The 20,508-nt window shown below is 38.9% G+C and overlaps 2 protein-coding genes across 3 annotated transcripts in view; one reads left to right on the top strand and one right to left on the bottom strand.

Annotated features, from left to right (window-relative positions):
• The window catches only part of LOC121508624 (somatostatin receptor type 5), a 28,100-nt gene extending 18,834 nt beyond the window's left edge, over nucleotides 1–9,266 (top strand). The window contains exons 2-3 of the mRNA XM_041785604.1: nucleotides 1,769–2,619; nucleotides 8,358–9,266. Coding sequence (XP_041641538.1) covers nucleotides 1,834–2,619; nucleotides 8,358–9,083 — 1,512 coding nt within the window. The 5' untranslated portion in view covers nucleotides 1,769–1,833 and the 3' untranslated portion in view covers nucleotides 9,084–9,266. The remainder of the gene's footprint in view (nucleotides 1–1,768; nucleotides 2,620–8,357) is intronic.
• A 5,522-nt stretch (nucleotides 9,267–14,788) lies between these two features.
• On the bottom strand, nucleotides 14,789–18,805 carry LOC121508611 (protein CutA homolog). 2 transcript variants are annotated; one of them, XM_041785568.1, is made up of 7 exons: nucleotides 18,734–18,805; nucleotides 17,910–17,974; nucleotides 16,177–16,325; nucleotides 15,933–15,992; nucleotides 15,796–15,841; nucleotides 15,444–15,493; nucleotides 14,789–15,256 (listed from the first exon to the last, which is right to left on the bottom strand). In XM_041785568.1, exons 2-7 carry the CDS (start codon nucleotides 17,970–17,972, stop codon nucleotides 15,157–15,159), a joined length of 468 nt encoding a protein of 155 aa, XP_041641502.1. In that variant the 5' UTR covers nucleotides 17,973–17,974; nucleotides 18,734–18,805; the 3' UTR covers nucleotides 14,789–15,156. The 2 variants fall into 2 exon arrangements, with proteins under 2 accessions (XP_041641502.1, XP_041641503.1); XM_041785569.1 differs by having other exon boundaries at nucleotides 18,715–18,804.
• Nucleotides 18,806–20,508: the final 1,703 nt, after the last annotated feature.

Here is a 20,508-nt window from a genome sequence, read left to right as displayed (position 1 = left end):
AGAAGGCTTTTCTTACTGTGCAAGACAAAATAAAAATGTTCAGTTACTTGTAGGAAAAAAAATTAACAAAGAATATGTTTTTAAAGTTCCAAAGATGGCTGCGCCTAGAAAAACTTGTAAACAGCCCAACACATCTCCCGAAGACCCTGGTTCTGTGGAAAACAAAGTCATTGCTGAGGTTTATTAACAAACATTTTGGCTGTGTGTGTGTGTGTGTGCCAGCTGATAGGGTGCCATTAAGTTAGTAGGAAATGCCAGTCATGAAGAGATGTTTTCATTTTTCTCATAATGCACCTCAAGATCTTGTTAAAGCCAAGTATGAACTAAATACCCACCAAAGTTCTTAAGGTTTTGACAAATTTCCTTTAAAACTATTAAAGATTTTGGGCGCAGACGGTCTAGTGGTTAGGTCGAGCCCCATGTATGTGTGTGGTATGGGTTCAAGTCCAGCATGTCCCTCTTTGACAACATGCAATTCCCCACTCTTTCATCCCTGATTGTAGCTCTGTCCTCTCTCTCTTTCTTTATAACAAAGGAAAATAGCCCTGGAAATAAATCTTAAGAAAACGAAGTTTCAAAATTATAACAATCCTCACAAATACCTCAACATTTACAAGATCTTGCCAAAAAAAATCTGTGAAAACTAAGTTAAAATTTTTAGTCAAAGTCTGCCTTAAATATCCTCAAATAATCCCAACAAATTTCAGTGATTTTTTTTCTTTAAAAAAATAAATAATTTCTTGTCAAAAAGCTTGAAAATTTCCTGAAACTGTTCAAGAAATTTTGGAGATAGTTCTATCCAGATTTCAATTTGAAATCCACAAAACCTACCAGAAATTCCCCCAAATTTGACAAAAAATTTCAAAACAAATTCCCTTACATTTTCCTGAAAATTCATGCTATTTCAAAGTAATTCCAACTCAAATTTCAAATCAAATCCCTAAAAAAAATTACAAATAAATTCCCCATTTTCCCATGACAGTACCAAAAACTTCCAAGAAAATTATCCCCCAAAACCCAACAACAAAATACAGACCTCTAAAACTTTAAATGAAAATTCCAGAAAATGTCAAAGCACATTCCTTCCACCATTCCAAGAAAATTACTTAAACTTCTAAATATTAACCCTTTTAAGACCCAAAGTAGCGCTGGCACTCCAAATGCATTTCTATCTTTAACTTTGGGTGGAATTAGGGCCAAACGAGATAGAGCAAGAATTCTTTTTGCATATAAAACCGGAGGAGTAACACTAACATATAACACCTTCAGTGAGTCCCAGAGTACTGTTTTCTTCCAGAAATATCCTTCTTCTTTTGCAGAAATGTAGTATTAAGTGCACTCATCAAAAACAGTATAATATAATCCGGACCATTGCCTTTCACAGCACTTCCTACTTTATGTGTACGTGATGGTGTATGATGACGTTCTGACATGAAACCTATCACAAGTCGCACTTGTTTTTGTTTCAACATGGTCTTCTGCAAACACATGTATGCTCAAAACTATCTGGCACACTTCGAGACTTGATTGCACTACTGTGAATAGTTTATTTTTATAAACATGCAGTCTTTTTGCAAATTGAGCACAATTTCATTTTATCTCTGTTTTTGCCTTCTGTGGTAGGTCATAAAGGGTTAAGGACAATTATCTTTAAAAAATGTAATAGCAGGATTTATTGTTACATTGTAGGAAAGCCTAAATGTACTGCCCTTATTTGTATATGAAGGGTCTTAGGTGGTCAAATAACCAGCTTGTCTTTGTCTTCTAGGACAGCCGACCAGTCACTGATGGGACCGTATCCACACCCACTACCTCGTATTCCTAAGTGTCTCCATGGAGCTCATCCAGGCCACCCAGCTTTCCTTGTTGCCTCAGGATGCCCATACAGCTGCCTGGAGCAACTACTCCAATCCCCCATCCTCCTATTTCCTGCTCCTTTCCACTCCATCTGATCTGTTCCAGGACGTCAGTGACAGAGGCAGCTCCCTTTTCTTTAACAACACCTGCCAGAACTGCACCAAACGACAGCCAGAGTCCCTTCCTGGCTGGGCTGGGATCTTCATTCCTCTCATCTATGGGATAGTTTGTGTAGTTGGCCTTGTTGGCAACACTCTGGTCATCCATGTGATTGTAAATTACACCAAGAACGAGTCAGTCACCAATATCTACATCCTGAACTTAGCCATTGCAGACGAGCTCTTCATGCTGGGCCTGCCCTTCCTGGCGGTGCAGAACGCTCTCCTCTCTTGGCCCTTTGGCTCTCTAATGTGCCGCGTGGTCATGACAGTGGACGCAATCAACCAGTTCACCAGTATCTTCTGTCTGACTGTGATGTCAGTTGACCGCTACCTGGCTGTCGTGCACCCAATCCGCTCTTTCTGGTGGCGGCGGCCCCGAGTGGCCAAGGCCATCAGTGCCACTGTGTGGGCTGGGTCCTTCGTGGTGGTGCTGCCGGTGGTGGTGTTTGCTGACGTGCTGAAGGATGATGGAAACTGTAGTATTGTGTGGCCTGAGCCCGCAGAAGTATGGAAGACGTCTTTTATTGTGTACACATGCACCATGGGCTTCTTCTGCCCACTGCTGGTCATCTGCTTGTGTTACCTGTTGATCGTCATTAAGGTACAGCACAGACACGACAGAAACACAATTTATAGAAACCCATTTGTCGGTTATCTAGTCAAAATACCTTATTTCTGTGAGCCATTTTCCACTGACAAGTCCAGACAAACTTCCTTTTTCAGGATATAAAATACAAAAATAATGCCTGAATTACAAATCCCCAATTGCAGAAAAAAAGCTGGAATATTGTGTAAAATGTGAATCCCAACTAAATTTGCTAATCATTTCAGCCTATGTTCAATTGAATACAGCACAATAACAAGATATCTAATGTTCGAACTGGCAAACTGCATTGTTTCATATGAAATTTACACACATTTTAAACTGGGTGTATGCAACACATTTCAAAAAAGGTGGGATGGGGGAAAGAAGGTAGATTAGTTGGTAACAGGTGATCGTACCATGATTGGCTATTAAAGGAGCTAAGAGAAACTCCACTGGGTGAGCCACTGCGCAAGCAAATAGTCCAAGAGTTCATGAATAATGTTCCTAAACATCCTATCTACAGTCTATATTATCATCAAAATGTTCAGAAAATTAAGAGAAATTGCCCGAGTACCTGGATGCAGCCGAGGACCTCCACTTCACACCAGAAGTCGGAAAATCGCAGCCATATCTCGTCTTCTAATGCCGGAAGTCACTTGAAATGAACGTCTTCTTCGCTGTTTTCTCCTTGTGTCACCGCCATATTAATAGCAGCACAGCGATTACATTACATTCATTTTTATAAATTGATTTATGATCCAAATTCATGTATCACTGAGCACAGACATAATATGCGACGGGAGATTGGCTGGCTCGCTGGACGCATAAAGGCAGGATCTGCTTTCTTGTATTTTCTCAGTTAAATAAAAAGACATACCCCATGATTTAATAGATTTTTTTTTTTTTTACATATAATACAGTTTTATATATGTGTATATATTTTATTTTGAATTCATTTATTTATATATATATATATAAATCTGATTGTTTGAGCTTTTTTATTCTGAAAACTTGCACAATCCTTGTCTACTCTATTGAAGGACATAGCAGACTTGCCTCTGGCAACATGGTGGCGACATCGATGTCCAGCCAGCCAGCCAATCTCCCATCACATATTATGTCTGTACTCAGTGATACCTGAATTTGGATCATAAATCAATTTATTAATGTTATTTATTAATTTATTAATGTTATGTAACCTCTGTGCTTGTTAGTCTGAAAACTCGTGCATTTTTCGTCTAGTTGTATTTCTTTGTGTGGCGGACCTGCCTCTATTAATGTGGCAGCCATGCACGAAGACAACATCAAAGAAGATGCTCAATTCAAGTGACTTCCAGTATTAGAAGACGAGATATGGTGGCGCGTCCGACATCCAGTGTGAAGTGGAGGTCCTCGGCTGCATCCAGGTCCCTCTTGAAATTGCTGTGCCCAAGGGGCAAGGTTGAAAACCAACACTGAATGGCCAGAATCTTTGACCCCTCAGGCAGCACTTCATTAAAAACCATTAACATTCTGTGTAGGATATTACAACTTTTACATAAGACGACCTCAGAAAACCATTCTCACTTAACATGCAATGATGCTGCATCTACAACATGGAAAAGAGGCCATAGATCATATACTAGCAGCATCTAGAAGTTCTTCTGACTTCTAAGGGCCCAAGCTCATCTAAGATGGTCTGACCTAATGTGGGAAAGTGTGCTGTAGTCTGATGAGTCCACATTTCACTGCCAAGCAACTTAAGATGTTCATCAAGCAAGAACAGGAAAGAACTTCACTTTTAACTCTTCAAGAGTTAGTGTTTATTTAGTCTCCAAACAGAGAGCGCCCATGGAGGAAAATGTGTTGTAACACAGTGATAAACATGTTCCTGTCCCAACTTTTTGGGAGCATGTTCCAGGCAATGCATTTAAAATCTATGTGTATTTTACAGAGACACAATGAAGTTGATCAGTTTGAACATGACAAATATTTCTTTTGTGGTATGTTTAATGAGATATAGGTTGAGAAGGATTTGGAAATCACTGTATTCTGTTGTCATTCACATTGTAGAAATGTCCCAACTTTTTTGGAATGGATATTTGTTCATAAAAATCTCTAGGGCAAGTGCAATTTACTAATCGATGTCTTTAAGTGAGATGTATTCCTAGTGATGTTGAATCGTTTGCTACTTTGTAGTTTTGTAAGCAGGCCTGGAGCATTTAAAAAGATAACTGGCTTTGTACAGTCAGACTTTTAGACTCACTGTACTAACGGTAACCGATTTTATCACAGGAATTATATAAGGGTCTGATACCAAGATCCCACGTAAAGAGTACTAAATTGCATGTGCATTGAGCGATATTACACCTTTAGCTGGTGTGTGATTTGTGGGTGATTAGCCAAGAACAATGGCCTTCACCATAATAGGCGTAAAAACTGTGGAGGTGAGGATATTTAAATCAAGAGTGTTATGTGTTTTACTGCTGTATTTCACAGTGAGTTTGGATTGAAAACATTATGACCACAGACTCAAAACTGAATTCAGTCCCACTGAATAAAAGGCATCAGTGGTAGAGGCAAATAAACAGTAAGCTAATGAGTCCACCAGGAAAGTGTCATGTTCCTGCACACAAAATTACTTTTATATAATGCTGCAAAGCAGAGCTGGCTTGTAATGTGATAACAACTCGCACAAATACATTGACATGCACTAATATCCTTTATAATTGGACTATTCCCTGTCGTTATCTCTAATGATGTTGGTTGGTTCTTGTAATGAAGCAATTTCTGCACAGATATAATGAAGCATACTGTGCCAGTTATTGTATAATTCTGTGAAAAACAGAAAATATCCACCCACAAGAATATGTCAACTCTGGTCTGCATTCCTTTCATTTCTGTATCATTATACTCACTTTATCACCACATAAATTAGCATTTAAGCAGCTAACAATGTTGGGGAAAGTCTCACTCTTATTTTATAAATATTTAGGGTCTAATTCAGTAGCCAAATTGTCAACTGATTTTTCTTTTCATAACCACTATGATGGCTGGCCATAGATGGTGTTATCTGTATCTGTGGTTCTCTATAGCCTCAGGACCCTCATCCATAACGTCCAATCACTCCTCTCTTGGCCAGAAGTAGCCATTACCTTATATACAGCGTGGTGAAAAAGTATTCACCCCCTTCTAATTTTAATTTTTTGCATATTTTTTACACTTAAATGTTTCAGATCGTAAAAATAAGTTTAATATTAGACAAAGATAACCTGAGTGAATATAAAATACAGTTTTTAAGGGATAAGAAGCTATCCAAACCTACGCAGCCTTGTGTGAAAAAGTGATTCCCCCCATTATTAAATCATGAGTTAACTGTGATTAACCTCATTTTTTGGAAAGCTGAGTTCAGTTTCACTAGGCACACCCAGGCTTGATTACAACTGGACCTGCTGAATCCAGAAACCCCTTAAATAGAACCTGTCTGACAAAGGGAAGAAGGCTAAGAGATCTCAAAAACCAACATGCCGCCGTCTAAAAAAATTCAAGAGCAGATGAGAAACAAAGTCATTGCATGAATCAGTCTGGAGAGGGTTATGAAGCCATTTGTAAAGCTTTAGGAGTCCAGCATACTATGGTAAGAGACCTTATCCACAAATGGAGAAAAATTAGAACAGTGTTGAACCTTCCCAGGTTTCGCTGGCCTACCAAATTACTCCAAGAGCACAAAAGGAGGTCACAGAAGAACCCAGAAGAACATAATACCCATAGAAAACATGCATGGTATCTTATGATGTCCTGTGATGTCTTTGTTTAATGCATTCACATGACGTCTTGGTCTTGCAGTCTTTTGATGCTTTTCTGTTATAATCTTGATCACTGTTTAGGTTCTTGAACTGTTTGGATTCTGTGGATATTGTTGGTGCCATTGTTCTGTTTTCTTTGTCTTTTGTTGGGTTTTGTTGCTTTGTTCCCCTGTCTGCCTCTGCACATGTCAGAGCACTTTGGAAACCTTTGCTTTTAAAAATGCTATACAGATGAAGTTATCATTACTGTTATTATCAACATCTAAAGACCTGCAGGCCTCACTTGACTCAGTTAAGGTCAGAGTTCACGATTCAACAATAACAAAGAGACTGGGCAAAAATGGCATCATAGGAGAGTTCCAAGATCAAAACCACTGCTGACAGAAAAGAACACAAAGCCTCTTCTCACATTTTCAAAAAAAAAACCTTCTTGGTGATCCCCAAGACTTTTAGGAAAATATTCTATTGACTGACCAGACAAATTTAAACTTTTTGGAAAGTGTAGGCCCCGTTCCATCTGGAGTAAACCTGACACAGTATTTTATCAAAAGAACATCATACCAACAGCCAAACATGGTGGTGGTATTGTGATGGTCTGGGGCAGCTTTGCTGCTTCAGGATCTGGGCCACTTGCTGTATTTGACGGAACCATGAATTCTGCCTTCTATCAGAAAATCCTGGTGGAGAATGTCGGACCATGAGTTTGTGACCTCTCGGGTCGTTGTTTATAGGGTAAGGAGGTCAGAGAGGTTCTGAGGGGCATGGAGGGATTTGTAAGTAAAAAGGAGGATTTTGTGTTTGATTCAGAACTTAACTGGGAGCCAATAAATGTGAATGAGGGTAGGACTGGTGTGCTGCCCAAGCCTAGTACAGTTAAGAACACTGGGAGTGGAGTCTTGGATGTACTGGAGCCTGTCCAGCACTTTGTTGGCTACCCTAGACGGGACTCAGTTGCAGTTATCCAGATGGGAGATGAATGCATGGATGAGAGTTCCAGCCACAGAGTCTGAGAGTGATGATCTGAGTCTGGAGATGTTTTTTAGGCAGAAATCGGCAGTTTTGGTCATAGATTTGATATGGGACTAGAATGATAGGGTGGACTCCAGGATGATGCCCAGGTTTTGGACCTTGGAGGACAGGTAGATAGAGCTACTGTCCACATTGAGCAGGAGATCTCCAACCTCTCTAAACAGTGGTTTGGGGGCCACAACCATGAGCTCTGTTTTGTTGCTGTTCAGTTTGAGTTTGTTGGTTTACATCCTGGTTTTGATTTTTGATGACAGTTCACCAGGAAGTGGGAGGATGGGGGCTGAGCAAATGTTGTGATGGGAAGTTAAAGCTATGTGTCATTGGCGTAGGAATGAAAGCTGTCTTCCGATGATGCAATCACCAAAGAACATGTAAACGATAAAAAGAAGCGCTCCAAGAATAGAACCTTGAGGCACACCCTGGTTTACTGGGGCTGAAGGGAGAGTGATCAACAAGCTGTTTCTATTAGAGAGGGAGGACTGAAACCAGGAGAGCACTGTTCCAGAAATGCCTAGTGGTTGGATAGGCGGTCCTTAAACAGGCAGTTTATACTGGAAAACCATCCAATATGGCTGTATCAACACAGTTCTGCCAAGAAGAGTGTACCAGAATTCCTCCACTGTGATGTGAAAGACACATTCCTAGTTGTTGCAAACATTTGCTTGCAGTTTTTGCCTTCAAGGGTGGAAAAACCAGTTATTAGATTTAGGACCAATTACTTTTTCACAGAAGGCCAGGCAGGCAGGCTTGGATGGCTTTACCTTTAATAAATAAAACCTGCATTTAATATTTACACAGGTAAAATTTGATGATCTGAAACAAGTGACAAATATGCCAAAAATTAAAAGATCGAGAAGGGGGCAGGAACTTTTTCACACTCCATTAGAAAAAAGTAATTTTGAATGTGCTGCTAAACATTTGTTGTGTTTCCTTTCAAAGGTACGAAGTGTTGGAAAACGAGCACAGGCCACGTCCTCCCGCCGCAGGAAGTCCGAGCGTAAAATCACCAGGATGGTCGTAGTCGTTGTGGCTGTTTTTGTCCTTTGCTGGCTACCATTTTACGCTCTGAACATAGTCAACCTCCTGGTGGTCCTGCCTGGGGACTTGAGGGGGGTCTACTTTTTTGTTGTTGTGCTCTCTTACGCCAACAGCTGCGCCAACCCGATTCTGTATGGATTTCTGTCCGACAACTTCAAGCGAGGCTTCAAGAAAGCCCTGTGCGGCGCCTCACGTCAGATAAAGAACAACGACAGGGCCGGCACTGAGGTGCAGAGACCAACAGAGGAGTGGGCCGGCATCGCTCTCCAAGTACAGCAAAATGAAGGAGTCATAGGCGCACATAGAAAAGATGGTGATGAAAAGATAGACGAGGGAGACATCAGTGGAACAGGAGGGGCCGTGCAGATGAGCGATGTTTGTAAAACGTCACAAAATGGGAAAAGCAGTGTAGTGACTGAGGGGTCAAAGACACAGGCTGTGCAAAGGGGGAAGCCTGAGCCTGAAAACTCCAGTCAGTGTGCCAAACATGGAGAAACAACCGGTGAAGGCCCAGACTTTGAACCTGCAGAGGCAGTGTCCTCTTTTGCAAGCAAGAGTGGAAACAGCAGGTCACAGAACGAAGGATTCCTGGACAAAAACTCAGTTTTGGAAATAAGTTATCTGTAACAGATGGTGACACATTTTCATTTTATTTTGTTAGATGTCATTTGAAGTGTATTGTGTGAAGAGATTTTGCTATAAAGCCCACCATGGTGGGTTGATTATTAGATTATGAGTGGTTTAACATTTTACAATGAGTGCATTTACATCAGTGGTTCTCAACTGTTCCCACCACTACCTCCGTAATGAGAAATCGTGGCCCAAATGTCCAAAGAAATTTAACCACTCAGATATTAGTTTAGTTTATTAGACAGGTGCCATGCACAACACAGAGAATACTCAGCCTTACCAAGGATCTGATGGTTACAAGAAGAATTCAAATCTCTGTTTCACACCACTAATCTTAGAACAGCAGGACATGAATCCTGCCGAAAATCTGTGGAATCAGGAAGAAGTTGAACAGAGGAAGTGTCCATTTAATCTGGTAGATTCTGAGCGTTAAACGTGTCTCATTTATTAACACCATAAAAATTAGGCATTTGAACAGGGCTTCTGTACATGATTGTGCCACATTTTTATAAGGACACATTTGCAACCCACTAAAAATGGCACCACGTCCCACAGTTGAGAATGACTGGTTCATGTGGACTTGAGTTTCCCAGTTTCAATCATACTATGAAAGCGACATTAATATGCACACTAACAAACCTGGTTATTGTTTATGAGAAACTCTAGTATCCTGGTTACTCATTACTGTGACTAATATGCACAAGCGCCCGTGATGTTTATTTTTACACAAGACGTGTCAATTTCTATATCGGAGAAAAATGAGGCAACTGTGACTTAATGTAGGCTTGTCACTATTAAACGCCAACATTACACTGGATGCACTGCTGTACATCCACTTCATTTCAAGCAATGTGAAAAGAGAATAACAGCACACATTAAGCATCCTCACCTCTGACTGATGTCAGCCTGTCACTGATACCCTCGGGTCTGGCTCCAGGGGTACACCCCGGTTTCCCTTTTCTGGGGGAGGTGACTTGCTTGCCATTTTGCCAAGATTGTGGATTCCCTGTCTCACATTCTGTTTATGATTTTCATGGACAAGATCTCAAGGGAAGTTCAAGGAGCTCGGAATTTTATCACTGCTGTTTGCAGATGATGTGATTCTGTTGACTTCTTTGGCAGACATTGGGAGGTTTGCAGCTGAGTGTGAAGATTAAGCACCTCCGAGTCAGAGACCACGGTCCTCTGTCGGAAAACGGTGGATTGCTCCCTCAGGTGGGTAGTTAGTCTTTGAAGGGGTTCACGTATCTCGGGGGCTTGTTCACAAGTGAGGGAAGAACAGAGCATGAGATTGACAGGTAGATTGGTGCAGAATCAGCAGCTTTGCAGGTCCTGTACCATACCGTTGAGCTGAGCCAGAAGGCAGGGCTTTTGATTTACCGGTCGATCTTCTTGTCAACCCTTACCTATGGTCATGAGGTCTGGGTAAAGACCAAAATAAAGAGATTGTGGATACAAGTGGTCAAATGAGATTCCTCAGGAGGGTGACAGTCGCTGAGCCTTAGAGATAGTGGGAGGAGCTTGGACATTCAGAGGGATCTCCAAGTAGCGCTGCAGCTCCTTTCACATTGAAAAGAGCCAGGTGAGGTGGTCTGTTTTGGATGCCTCCTGGTCGCCTCCCTGTTGAGGTCTTCTGGGTGTGTCCAACTGAGAGGAAACCTTGGTGAAAACACAGAACTTGCTGGAGAGATTATATATCCCATCTGGCCTGGAAGTGCCTCAGAATCCCTCAGGAAGAACTGGAAATTTGTTGGTGGGGAGAGACGTCTGGGTTGATTTACTGACTTACTACCATGACCCAACCTCGGATGGATGGGTGGATGGATGGATGGATGGATGGATTATTGTTAAAAGACAAGACTAAGTTTCCTAAGCTTCCCCAGTTCCTAAAATTGGGACATGATGATTACGTACATGAATACAACACAGGATACTTAAAAAAGTGCTTTTGAAACTGGGATTCTCAAGTCCATAAAAATACACTCAATGTACACACCTTTAACTCAGATATTCTACCTAATGTTTTAATGCTAATTTGCATCATCAAACATCAGATTGTATTTGCTATGGTTTCAGAACACAAGATTGGGGTAACTGTCACAAAATATTGAAGCTGACTCATCATGGTATTCATGTTAAAGCCAAATGGAGAACAAATTTAAACAGAGAAAAACACAGCCTTTAAAATGCCTGCAAGTGTAATATTAGTCCAAGACATGTAGAGACACTAGAATATTGTTGTTTTGATTTTTTTCCCTCAATTTTATTATTTTGAACTAACCTTTAGCCAGCTTGGAAAGCTAAGGAGTCTTGGAGCAGACAAAGACCAGGCAGATCATCAATTAAATTTTTGTTATTCTACTCTGTCAAAGATATTTTCTTAATAATTATTTATGGTAATGCTGAAGAGGACTCTTCTGTATTTCAGAACAATCTGTGTTTCCTGAATGAAGCATATTTCCTTGGGAAACAACACGTCAAACAGCACAATGAAGACTGTCAGACTGTTCGTCCTTTTTCCTGCTTTGCCTTTGAGAACGGCCCACAGAGGGTCACATTTGATTTGTCTGTTTATAGCTGTTGTTGGGCCTGTTTTTGTCATCCATATTGTGTCGAGACCAATTTAAGTATCATCAACATGGGTGATTTTCTTTTCTTGAGAAATTTGCATAAGCTGTATTCCAAACATTAAAGTGCAGATAGCTGTATAATATGTACATTAATTTTTTCTTCAAGAGGCAGTCTGATTCCTGTGATGGAACCCATGAGCTAAAAATCGACTTATCTTGACTTTATTATATTAATGAAATACAGAAGAGACAATATTGTCACATAAGAAAATGTGATTTTGTAATATATATTTATTAAGTTATAGATATGGGATATGGGGCTTAAAAGATTCCAGAAGAGTGAAATGTCCACAACCGTGCCATCCGGTTCTTCTTAGGCCTGCATAAGTACGCCCCAGTTCTGGCAGGGAATGGAGATATGGGGTGGTACTCATGAAATAAGGTGGAAAGTTAGCATGGTATGTCTGTGGAATAGGCTTGTGAAGCTACCAGCCAATAGGGTGGCCAGTAGAGTTTTTCTCTGGGATATGTCTGTCAATGGTGAGTGGGTATCTAAATTACTGGATTTACTTAAAGAGTGTGGATACGAGGAAAAGTATTTAAGTATGACCAATGTGAATTTAGATGAATTTAGGTCAGAAATAAGGGGTAAGTGGACCAAATCATGGGCGAATCAAATCCTGCTGAAGTCAAAATCACAAACTTATTGCTTGTTTAAGAAGAATTATGAATGTGAAAAATATGTTGAATATAACTTGCCAAAAAGCCGCAGATCCCTTTTTGCACAGCTAAGGTGTGGTATATTGCCACTAAACATCAAAACTGGTAGATATAGAGGGGTGGGCAAGGATGAAAGAATCTGTGAATACTGCAAACTAAATGAAGTGGAAAATGAAATTCATTTTATTCTGTATTGTCCATTGTATTATGATCTACGGGAAACTTTGTTTAGTAAAGTCCAGGATCCTAGTCTTGATTTAATTTATATGGATGACAGTACTTTGATGAAATATCGTTTTGATAATGTCTTTGCTTTGTCTGACTATCTCTTTAAAGCATGGGAAAGGAGAAGAAGAGTTACTTACAACAGATAAATGTATCAGACTGTTAAGAGGCTTATACATTTCTTTTGAATATATATTTTATTTTGTTTGGAACTATGCTACTTTGTTTAGGGGGGCTGTGTTGGTTTATAGTTGTGGATTATAGTATTTCTGGCCTGATTCTGGAATATTTACTGTTTTGTCAGTTAATGTGTCTGAATAATTCCATATACAATGGGTCATGTAAATGACCAGACACGTAAATAAAATATTCATTCATTTATTCAATCATTCATATAGATTATTGATTATTTGCCCCTGATATAATTTTTGTTAAAAAAAAGGAGTTGTGTTTTTTTTTCTATGCAGTACACTGTAAAAAATCCTACTTGATTAACAGATTTTATTGAGTTTCTTGAACTATGTAACATCTATTTCAGGTGAGCGCATACAGTTAACATTTTCTGAGGGCTCAACTTAAATATTTGGCACAAATATTTATTTCAGTTTCATTGAAAAAAAAATTTCTACAAATGCAACTTTTTAAACAGTGAGCATGTTACATCAACTTTTTTACATTGTACTCCCAAATTCGTTTTTACAGTGTGTATTTCGAAGTCTTTGGGCCTCATTCACCAGTACCTTAAGGTTGTTTTAATTCTCCCCCTTTAAAATTTTATAAGAGAAACCTGTGCCATATTCATGATGCGTTCTTGAAGTGCTGAATTGTTCTGACCTGGGTTCTTAAATTGATGATTGCCATGCACCTAATTAGCATCCTAATTAGCACATGAATCACAGTTTTTGACAATATAAGGGCATGAAACTGCGGGGCTGTGTGCACACAAGTGTAAGATGAGAGCTAGATGTCAGTGATGTCCAAATTCAAATAAACCGTTGAAAATGTTTCATGACAAAATTCCTCCTTACATGAAATAGTTCATAATCATAATTTAATAGATTGCTGTTAAAATCAAACACTGCATGATTTAATTAAAACTGACTGTAGTTAAGTCTGGTATTAGTGCATATTATTTTATCTCTTACTCTGACATGCCAGTTATGCTGTCACCTGCTGTCAGTAATGCCTTATGCTTAACATTGATGATGCCTCATTATTGGATCTTACAACAAAGAGATTCTTTCTTTTAAGCACATGAACACTCGGTGTCTAAGATCTGCTGTTTGTAATTGAAAGTTCTGATCTTTTTCTCATCATTTCGACTTTAATCTCGAATGAATTTCAATTTTATTCTTGCAATTTCAACTTTAGGTGTCCCTAATCCTCTTCTGCCTAAGCCTACTAATCACTTGGTTGGTCAAACAATTTGAAAAAAAAAAAAAAAGATTGACCTAGTGGTTATGTCAGGCCTTATGTTCACTGTGGCTGCAAGGAGATGGTGCAGAGGCTTATGAGGGACAATCAATCATGTGATTAATGCCATTTAAAAGATGAATGCAATCATTTTGGACCTCAATTACAATTAATGCTTACAGCCCTAAGTGATACATTGATACACAAAATAATTATAAATCATCATTCGGTTACAATCTGTTGCATATATGATTTCTGGTTAATGCAAAATTAATAATATTACCCTCACATCAGCTCTCAAATGTTTGTAAAAGTGCTCTGGGGTGTTGTTCGAGTTTGTTCTAATCCTAGAACACATCATGGTTAGAAAACTATGGAGAATGTTCTCACTGTCAGTGGGTTTTAGGATCTTAGAACAGTCGGTGAATGAGGCCTTGTGTTTACTGTAGAAGACTCAGTGTATTTGTCAAGCCAGGCTTGCCACGTTGAAACCTATATTTGTTGTTTTTATTTGTGATCATGAGTAGTGTTTGTATTTTGATGTTGTATTACTAACAGTGTTGTCATTGCTCTGGTAAGGCAGTAAAAGTGCATTATGGTGAGGTGGTGAAAATATGTGTTTACAGCTGAAAATGTTATTTAAATGTGAATAAAACTTTGTATTATGTAGTCATTTCAGCTACGATGTTCATGATATGGTTGTCACTATTGTTAGATTTGTTATCACCTTGACTTCACTGTTGTTCTTTTGTTCACCAACAAAAGTAAAAACAATGCAAAACAATCCACTTTATTGCAAAATGCTTCTTTTACAAAACATGTGGAACATTTTAGTGGCAGGTTCAAAAAGTCAGAAGTGTTGCCATTTATTTTTTCACCAAGCCAAGGCTGCCCTCTAGAGGCAAATATACCAGAATGCAGAATATTCCTGGTGTCTAATATCCGAATGCATGTAGTTTAATCAGTTCAGAAACGTATTTACTCACATGATGGACACTTTTTAAATTTAGTGAAAACAAAGATTTGGTTCCTTGAGGGTGTTTTAATATTGTAAGTGCCTTTTAAAGGAAAACAGTCATTAACATTTCAATATGTTCAACCTGCTCATTAATTAATCAATCCTCTCATTCATCTTTGTGTCTTTATTCAGGGACAATGTCTCCGATCCACCTCAGGTAGGGCGGGTTGCCCTGGTCAATAGGCAGGCTAATGACCTCGGCCACCTCGTACGGATGGTTCGAGCTGCAGAGGACAAAGAGCTTTTATGAGCAACGAGACGAGAGCACAGAACATCCAGGCAGCAGTAATTAAAGCCATCTTTCAATGCATGACTCACGCCACTTAAGGGAGAGAGTGATCAGCACAGGCTGACAGAGATTAGGTCAGAGTGAGATTTTTTTTGCTGCTATTTGGTTATAAACAAACTTACCGAACATATTCTGCAAGAGCAGGCACCTTGGAACTCCTCGTTTTAATCATCTAAACAGGAGACGAAAGGGTTAGACTGAAAATTTGTTAGACAATGAGACATTACAGATGTAGATTCTGACTGATGACTGCACACTGGAAAAAAATGTACTAAAAATGAAACAACATAAGGAAACAAGCTGATAGAATTCTAGTGAAAAAGAAATATCAGGAACTCAGAAATAACATGAGTGTTGAAAGTATTTGAACTAATAGTATAGGTGCCACTGGTTTACTCCAAAAAAAATGAGTCCATGCATTAGGAATCAAACTTTGGAAAGCCTACAAGGTTTCAGTACTTAGTCAACACTCACCAGCAGCACTTCACTGTCCTCTTCAATCTTACCCTGCCATTCATATCTGATGGAATAAGATGTAAAACATTTGCTTACAAACCACAATACTGTCAACATTTAAAAAAGGACCATGAAACAGCTGACTGAAAACTTACACAGATGTGATTGCTGGAACGATGTTGACGCAAGCAGCCAGCTTCTTTTCCACAATACCCCTGTGAAGTTAAACAAGGTATACAGAAGCAGGTAAAAACTACTGTACACGGCTAATCTTACAGGATGACAAAGTATGATATGAGCTTACTCTACTTTACAGTTACAACAAGGACAAGAATCAATATCAGTTTTATCTTTATTTTTGGGTATAAATTAAATAAGGACTTTTTATGCGTTTGTTACCTGGCCAGCTCTTTGGCCACTGTGTCGTTGGGGCAGGTGACGAAGGCGGCAGAGTGTGTGCCCGACGTGTAAGTCTCAGATGCCATGGAAAAGGCCCTCAGTCCAACTGTCCGCAGCAGCTGGAACATAAACACACTCAGGAGCACAGTCTGTAAGAGGAACATAAAAACAATGAGGAGAATGAAAACAACAATCAGGAAAATTTGTGTCTAAAATCACAGTTATGCACTTGAAGCTGAGGGTGATATTTTTAATTATAATATCATAACCTCCTAAGACCCTGCATGTGCATATAAGAACATTAGCTTTTCTACAATATGGTAATATTTTTTCACTTAAAAAAATTTTGAGATAATTGTCCAGAATGCCCTTCGAAGTTAAAGGAATTTGCTTGACGTGTTGGGAGGATCTGCTTTAAAATTTTCAGGAATGTTAATAGAAATTTTAGGAAAATTGTTTTTCCGTTTTTGGGGATTTAGTAAGAAATTTACAAGTATCTTCATGAAAATCTTGGGGATATGTTTTCAGTTTCACTGAAAAATTTGGGGAAATTTGCTTTGTATGTTTGGGGGAGTTTGTCAGGAAATTATCAGGCATTTTCATGGATATTTGGAGAAATTTGTTACAAAATTTTCAGGCCTCTTCATAGGAATTCCAGAAATACACCTGTATTTTTGGTAACTTGATTTAATTTTCGGGGGAATTTACGTTAAAATATTTAGGTATTTTCATAGAAGTTTGGTTGGGAATTTAAAATTTTTCAAACTTTTTATGAAACGCCATAGAATTTGTTGTCTTTGGAGGGAATTTGATAAGTGATTTTTGGGGGGAATTAGCTCTGAAATTGAAGAAGTTAACATGAAAATTTTGGGGATGTATTATCTAAATGTATAGGCTATAAAATTAATTTTCACTGAAATATTTTGGGAATATTTCAAGGAATTTTGTCCTTAGCAAATCTTAAAAGTCAACCATCAAAATAAAGAAATGGCTCCACCATCCCTCTCAATGTCTGACATTATTTCTGACTGACTGAAGACCAACTGGCTGACACAGCCTAAACATCCATTCATCCATTTTCTAAACTGCTTATCCTGATCAGGGTCGAGGGGGGCTGGAGCCTATCCCAGTAGTCATTGGGAAAGAGGTGGGGGTCCACCCTGGACTGGTTTGCCAGACAATCACAGGGCTGACATACAGAAACAAACAACCAGGCACTCTCACATTCTCATCTATGGCCACTTTAGCATCATCAATAAACTTGATGAGCATGTCATTGATGTTTGTAGTACCCAGAGAGAACCCGTGCATGCATGGGGAGAACATACAAACTCTGCAGAGAAAGGCTCTGACCTGGAAGAGAACCAGAAACCTTCCTGATGTGAGGCAACAGGGCTAACCCCTGCACCACTGTTCAGTCACTACAGCCAAAGCTGTTAAATAATCCTGGCCAGTGAATGAAAATTTAGTTTCAAAATACCAGTTTAATATATTTTGTTCTAAGGCACACACTCATATTAACAAGAGAGCCAGCCACTGCCACTGTGTGATTATTGACTTTACCTAGTGTCAGTTAAAAAAAAAAGCAAACAAGTAAATCCTGATTTCTCATGTGTTTGATTTGTAGCCAATGATAGAGCTGCTGAACATTGATCAAACTGTATAAAATTATTCAAACGTGGTGTGTCACAAAAAGTTGCGTGCAGTATAATGCAAAAAGCAAACACACTCACCACAACTAAAGCTTTCAAGGATCCACCTTGCAGTGTGTCAGCACTGGGCAGTCCAATGCGCATGCCTGAGCACATAAGAGAAAGCCTGTTGTTAATCAAAATACTCAGCCCTTTATGGGTGGACAAAATCATACTAAATAACACAGAAAGCTGGAATATTTCTTCCCATTTTCATTCCAGTTTACATTTCCAGTGAGAGATGAAACAGGACAGGAGACGTAAACATGCCTGACAGAACTGCTGGTGTTTCGGTTTAACAAGTGACCGTGTTATGTGACGACTTTCATCCAAGTTCTCAGTAAATTGTGGAAACTTCAGCCTCAACCAAAGCCATTTCGTTTGGTTTTTCTCACTAAATATTAATTAAATTACATTACCTTTAATGAGCAGCAATGGTTACGGCATTTGAGGGGATCCAAAAGGCTGTCAATTTCAGCTGTAACTACGGCAACCACGGATCCTTTCGCCAGTTAACACGGTCACTACTTTCACCGTTACATCTCTGATTTCATCCATATGTATAGGTTCGCTCCATTTCTATACCGTCATGCGCTCATTTTGCATAAAGATAATGCAAATGTAATTTTTCAGAGAGCTTGTTTAAGCTTTGCAATTGTTATTTACGTGTTTATTTCATTATTACCGACATGAAGGAGGTGTGTTCGGCTAGCCGTAGCTACGGTTAGCATGCTATCAGAAACTTCAGCTGTTGTTAGAAATAGGAAAACTAATGGCGGCTGTGTGGACGGACAGCGCGATAAGACAAATGTCAATTATCAGAAAATACGGTTCAACGGGAATGTACCTGTGATATGTTGAGTTACCTTCTAGCAGAGTCCAGGCTCTGGCTCTTATAAAAGCGTGCGACACAATCAATCGTAAAGCGTGACGGCTGTATGTTTGGAAAACTGTCGCAAATCAGCAGTGAAAAACAGCAGCCTTAAAAACGAGGGGTTTACCTTAGAGGTTTGTTTCTAGAAAAAAAAGCAATACAAAAGGGATTTATTTATTAAAACAAGCTTTTATTTGAAAAATATTTCATATATTTTGATAAAAGGATCATAAAAGTGAACGTATGGTTTCTTTTGTCTTATTTTGTCTTGTAAAGGGGTTGAAAGTGTTCGGAACATTGAACCCAAATAAAAGTACATGTACTGTGGTTACAATTTACTTAAGTAGAAGTAAAATTAATTTTCTAAATCCAGCCTATTCAAATACAAGTAAAAAGTAATTCGATTACAGACTACTGTAGTTATTTTTGATATTTTTAAGAGGGATTGTGGGTGGTAGCCTACTTGTAAACCAGACAACTGGCCAGTTTCACGTAGTTGACATGAAGTTTGGAGCCCCTCTTTTTTATATTTATTTATTTTACTTAGTCACTATGTTTTTTTAAATGTAGTGAAATAGGCTATACTTCTCCAACAATTTAAAAAAAGTACTAGGACACAGAAAAGCTACTTGATTACAGTAATGCAAGTAAATATAAGTTTTTACTTTCCAGTCTGTGTTAACCTCAGAGTTGAAAGTTTGTATGTGTTGATAAAAAAACAAGTTGCGTTTCTTGAAGAAATATTTCATTTTTACCCAGACCTACACCAACAAGACCTCCCAAACTCTCCCTGCATTTACTTTGAGTATATTAGAATATGGTACTGCTTATTTCTCTCTTTGGGAACAATAGCTACATTGCTAAACTGGTAAATAACTTTTTTTTTTTTTTTACAGACATGCATGGTCTCCAATTGATCTTGAAGTTATTTAACTTTTCAACATAACTCCAAATTGTTTGGTAGTGTCCAATTACAAATTCTTTGTTGTTTTACCATCCATCACAGTCATTTAGAGTCCTGGTTCATACCTGATGGGTCAGGACCCAGAGGTTGCAATGCCATTTTTATATATGGTTAAAAGTCTAAGATATGCTCTAATTTTGGATAATGTCTCCATATCTTTGCTCCATGACAACATTGTTTTTCCATATCAAGTCCAAACTACTTAAATTTAATTCAAAATAACTGGTTAAGATTGATAATTAAAGAAAGAAAAATTAATATTTAAATAGTTTTAAAATGACTTAACATTTGATCTGTTTAACTGAAATTTACTGTTATGATGAGTAGATATTTTAAAAAGGGTTAAGGTTGGCGGAAGTGCTTCAAAAATGACCAGATAAAGCGGTTAAAAGGGGTCAAAGAGTAGCAGAAAGGGGTGATAAGTGGCAAATGTGGCAAAAATCGGTAAAAGAGGGGGAAAAGGGGCAAAAAGTATCAAAACTTTTGGTTGTTTCAGTTGGAAGTAGGTTGTTGGCAGTTTTGCTCAGGCTGAACGTGTTAGTTTCACTCTCTCTGCAACAATAGGTGAGGCAGTTGACGCGTGTGGCTCCCTCTATTGATTGCTAAAAGTGTAAACTGCCGGGGCGGAGTTTCACTGTAGTCCAAGCTTTAAGAGAGTTTGAATCTAAATTTGCCAGCTGGGGCGGTTAGCGGCTGTGCACAATCAACTCAATTGTGCACATCTGTGGCATATCTCTCTATATAAGTACACAGACTGCGCTGAAGCGTCAGCGTAAGCGTCAGCCCTTGTGGAAGCCCAATTG

The sequence above is a fragment of the Cheilinus undulatus genome, linkage group 4 (genome assembly GCF_018320785.1).
Source record: "Cheilinus undulatus linkage group 4, ASM1832078v1, whole genome shotgun sequence".
Classification (NCBI taxonomy): domain Eukaryota; kingdom Metazoa; phylum Chordata; class Actinopteri; order Labriformes; family Labridae; genus Cheilinus; species Cheilinus undulatus.
The sequence above is the reverse complement of the archived record's forward strand: the minus strand, read 5'-3'. Positions and strand labels throughout refer to the sequence as shown.